Source organism: Nicotiana tabacum, chromosome 21 (genome assembly GCF_000715075.1).
Source record: "Nicotiana tabacum cultivar K326 chromosome 21, ASM71507v2, whole genome shotgun sequence".
NCBI lineage: Eukaryota > Viridiplantae > Streptophyta > Magnoliopsida > Solanales > Solanaceae > Nicotiana > Nicotiana tabacum.
In genome coordinates, this window is record NC_134100.1 from 66,774,377 (window position 1) to 66,779,640 (window position 5,264).

The 5,264-nt window shown below is 42.3% G+C and overlaps 1 protein-coding gene across 1 annotated transcript; it reads left to right on the top strand.

The window, feature by feature from the left end:
* The first annotated feature begins 2,413 nt into the window (after positions 1–2,413).
* On the top strand, positions 2,414–3,049 carry LOC142175275 (uncharacterized). Its single transcript, XM_075241860.1, has one exon. It carries the CDS (start codon positions 2,414–2,416, stop codon positions 3,047–3,049), a length of 636 nt encoding a protein of 211 aa, XP_075097961.1.
* Positions 3,050–5,264: the final 2,215 nt, after the last annotated feature.

Here is a 5,264-nt window from a genome sequence, read left to right on the forward strand (position 1 = left end):
AATCAGGCCAAGAACAGCTACGGTCGCAACCAGAATAACGTGATACCCTCAAAAGCATAGGAAGATCCCGCCAGATGATCAACATGATCGTCGGGAGGAATGAGATCAACGAGGTCACCTTCTCGGTAGCAAAAAAGATGAAAGTATCAATTACCCATAGAAAGAGACTCCAGGAAGTTGCTGAAGATGACATCACTTTCAAGAAGAGGCCGTAGACGGATTGTTGCTACTGCACAACAACGCATTGATAATTTCTTTAAATGTGCTAGACTTAAAATTTAAACGTGTTCTAGTGGATCCAGGAAGTTCGGCCAATATCATATAACGGAGAGCATTGGAGCAAGCTAAACTCACCATCAGGATCATTCCGGCCTCAAAACTCCTCACCAGATTCAACCTCACGAGCGTGACAACCCGATAGGAGATTTTGTTGCCCACAAACGCTGAAGGAGTGATGAAAAGGACTCTTTTTGAAGTGGTGGATGGTGATATGGGATATAATATTATTCTGGGTAGACCATGGTTGCACGAGATGAGAGCTGTACCATCAACGTATCATCAGTTGCTGAAATTTCCAACGTTCGAAGGGATTAAACATATAAGGGGAGACCAATCGGTGGCAAGGGAGGTGTATGCGATTTCAGTCTCCAGTAGCAATGGGAACGAGCACGCGGCATAGAAACTACAGGAATCGGCGCCCTCTCCCAAATCGAATGAAGTTAGCCCCGGGGTAGAAGAATCGGAATCTTATCAGGTGCCAAGGTATTTTCAGGTACCAAAAGAGTCGGATGCAACAAAATCCATGGCAGAAGAGCTCGAGCAAGTTGAATTGTTTGAAAAGTTCTTAGGAAGCAAATTCCACTTGGGGACAGGACTGCACCCCGAGCTCAGGTCTGGATTTATTGAATTTCTTAAATTTAATGTCGATTGTTTCGTGTTGCCACATGCGGACATGACAGGTATACCAACGGAGGTGGACGTACACAAGCTAAGTTTGGATCCCAACATCTCTCCGGTAAGACAAAAGAAACACCCTATTTTGAAGGCCAGGAATAAATTCATCAAAGAAAAGGTAACTCGCCTACTTTATATCGGTTCGATTCAAGAGGTAAAGTATCCAGACTGCTAGCTAATGTAGTAGTAGTTTCTAAGAAGAACAATAAATTTTGTATGTGTATAGATTATAAGGACTTGAATAGGGCGTGACCGAAAGACTCATTCCCACTGCCAAACATCGATCAAATGATTGATGCGATAGCCAGGCATGAGTTAATGAGTTTCTTTGATGCTTATTCCGGGTAAAACCAAATTAAGATGAACTCGGAGGATCGGGAAAAGACCTCGTTCATAACAAATTTCGGCACATATTGCTATAATGTAGTGCCCTTCAGGTTGAAGAATGCCGGAGCCACTTATCAGCGGCTCGTAAATAAGATGTTTGAAAAATAAATAGGGAAAACTATGAAAGTTTATATAGACGATATGCTTGTTAAGTCTTTAAATGCAGGTGACCACCTTAAGCATCTGCAAGAAACTTTTGACATCCTAAGGAAGCATAACATGAAGCTTTACCCCGAGAAGTGTGCGTTCGAGGTCAGCTCCAGCAAGTTCCTCGGATTTCTTGTATCACAAAGGGGGATTGAGGTAAACACCCGTTAAGATCAAGGTACCAGCTGTCAAGCGTGAAAGAAGTCCAAAGGCTCACGGGGAGATTGGTTGCTTTGTGCAGGTTCATTTCCTGGTCATCAGAGAAATGCCATCGTTTCTTTGCACTGCTCAAAAAGAAAAATAACTTCGAATGGACCCCAATTGCCAGCGGGCTTTGAGAGATTTGAAAAGTTACTTGTGAAGCCCTCCGTTACTTTCGAAACCAAAGGAAGGTGAAATATTGTTGGTCTACCTTGCAGTATCAGAAGTAGCGGTAAGTGCAGTTTTAGTCCGTGAGGATGAAGGTACGCAATCTCTCATTTATTACATTAGTAAAATTTTAACAGGAGCAGAAACTCGCTACCCGTATTTGGAGAAGCTGGCCTTAGCTCTCGTAGTTGCCACTCGGAAGCTGAGGCCCTATTTCCAATGTCAACCGATAGCTGTGGTGACCACATTTCTCCTGCAGAACATCCTTCACAAACCTGAACTCTTAGGTAAGTTGGCCAAATGGGCCATCAAAATGAGTGAATTCGACATAGAATATAAACCAAGGACTGAGATTAAGTCACAAGTCTTGGCTGACGTTGTGGTCGATTTCAGTCTAGAATTGCTACCTCTGGCAACCAAAGAGGCAGTAATGGTATTAGAATCGACATCGGTAGTTTGGACCTTATTTACGGATGGAGCCTCCAACATAAAAGGGTCTGGGCTTGGTATAGTATTAACCACGCCTTTGGGAGAAACCTTAAGGCAAGCTTTTAGAATGGTCCCTTTAACTAACAATGAAGCAGATCACGATGCTTTGATTGCAGGACTCGAACTGGCTCGGGGACTTGATTCCGAGGTCATAGAAATCAAGTGCGACTCACAACTGGTGGTAAATCAGGTCTACGGGATCTTTGAAACCAAAGAGGAGTGCATGAAACAATACCTGGTGAAGATCCAGGCTTTGCTGGCTCGATTTCTGGAGTGGTCGATTACTCATATCCCGAGGGAAGAAAATGCAGAAGTAGATGCACTGGCTAGCCTCGGTTCATCAACAGAAATGAAGGGATCAGAGTCCGGGACGGTAGTACAACTGATGCACTCGGTCCTGGATGTAGATAACTACTACGAGGTAAATACGACTAATTTGGTCTGGGACTGGAAGGATGAGATCATCGATTATCTCGAATATGGGAAACGACCCGAAGATTCCAAGGCATCCTGTGCATTGCATGTCAAAGCAGCACGGTATATCTTCAAAGGAAGCCAATTGTACAGAAAATCTTTCCAAGGCTCGCTGGCTCGATATTTGGGAGCATCCGAAGCTAATTACGTTATACGAGAAGTCCACGAAGGGATATGCAAAAACCATTCGGGCGCAGATTCTTTAGTGCTAAAACTTTTAAGGGCATGATATTATTGGCCCTGCATGGAATAAGACACCAAAGCTTTCATACAAAAATGCGATAAGTGCCAACGCTACACACCGCTGGTACATCAACCGACAGAACCACTACATTCAGTTATGTCTCCATGGCCTTTCATAAAGTGGGGGATGGACATCATCGGGCCACTATCGACGGCTCCCGATAAAGTAAGATTTCTTTTTATTTTAATTGACTATTTTTCTAAGTGGGTGGAAGCAGGTCCTTATTAGAAAATCGACGAATGCGAAGTGGTAGATTTCTTGTGGGAAAACATAATCTGCAGGTTCGAAATACCAAAAGAGATAGCATGCAATAATGGGCCGCAATTCATCGGCACAAAGATCATAAAGTTCCTTGAAGATTTGAAAATAAAGAGGATCACTTCTTCACCCTACCATCCGAGCGCAAATGGTCAAGCGGAGTCAACGAATAAAGTGATTATATAAAACCTCAAGAAAAGGTTGGAAGCAGCTAAAGGTAAATAGCTTGAGGAACTACCCGGAGTTTTATGAGCATACCGAACAACGACCAACTCAAGCACGGAGGAAACTCTTTTTTCCCTTATGTACGGAGCAAAAGACTTAATTCCGGTGGAAGTAGGGGAGACTACCTTAAGGTATTTCCAATCAAGTGAAGAAACGAACAACGAAGCAATGTTAGTCAACTTGGAGTTACTCGATGAGTGCAGGGACTTCGCACATATAAGGATGGTGTCACAAAAGCAGAGAATGGAAAGATATTACAATCGAATAGCCAACCTTCGTTATTTTAAAATGGGAGATTTGGTTTTAAGGAAAGTAACTCAAAACACCCAGGTACTCATCGCAGGGAAGCTAGGCCCAACATGGAAAGGTCTCTACCGGGTTTCAGCTGTCACCGAAAAAGGTTAGTACGAGTTAGAGAATCAGAATGGAGAAAAGTTGCCAAGCAATTGGAACGTGACACACCTCAAGAGATATTATTGCTGACAAACATCGTCTGTACTGAAAGTATGTGTTGCACTCTTTTTTCCTTCATCCAGTTCTTGTCCCAATAGGGTTTTTCTGGCAAGGTTTTTAACGAGGCAGCAACGGAAAGCATACTATGAAGAAAGTTTCAACGACAATAATAAGAACTTTAATAGCAAGGCATACAAGCAAAGAACCACTCCCGGGCGGTTAGATAATCTTTGGCTCGATAGCAAAATTCTCACCGGGAAAATAAGTTTGCTATCAAGCAAAGGTTACCTGACCGTTCACAAGTGCAAACACAACTAGAGGATTGTTAGATAGTCTTTTGCTCGATAGCATAAATTCCTAAAGGGAAACAAAGTTTGTTACCGAGCAGAAGATTGTCTAGCAATTCACTAGTGGGATCCTCGAAGGTACAAGATTCCTAGTGTTCCAATTCGCATTCTTCGCATTTGATCACTGGGGGATGGGGAATGATATGAGAATGTAGCAAAACTAGGAACATAATTGTGTCATCGGGACTGGGGACTGCGCGAGCATCCCCATAGAAACAAGCTGTAAGAATTAGCCACAAGAAATGGCAATTTCTCTTTAACATAACGAATGCTTATGTACATTTTAAAAACGGAAGGAATAAAATAAAGTCCTTTTATTTTTTATCTTGTTTCTTGTCTGATCGATGAATTAATTTTATCATTTGAAAGTTAAACAATCACTTCAAATGCTAGTGCCATAATGAACAGGAGACGTCCTCTTCAAGAGCACCGTAAACATAAGAAGGCCCTCTTTTATAAAAACCCTCACATTAAAGGGTTGATTTCGGAAGAACTTATTCCCGGAATCAGAATGCTTTCGAGGAAAAATACACCCAAGGTTTACGTAATAAGACGCAAACAGTAAAAATTGCGCAAAACACTTAGGCAAAAGAAAAAAAAGAGCAAAACTTGCACAAACGTTCAAACGAAAGAAAGACTCAAATAATACTTGAGCAAAAAGATGTCTTTATTTACAATAATGTGCCAAAGTGGCACGGATACAAAATTAGGAGAAAAAGAAAAGCTAGACTGTTACATCTCTGGAACCCAGAGGAAGACAAGTGTTCGCGCCCCCAGGGGAAATGGGTAGATCCGTTGATGGCTCAATATTTTGGCCTTCATAAGTTTGGCCTTCAACATCTTCTCCTTCCATTTCCTCTTCAGTTCCCAAAGTTTCAGAACCAGAACCAGAAGAATCGAAAGTATCAGGCTCTGCC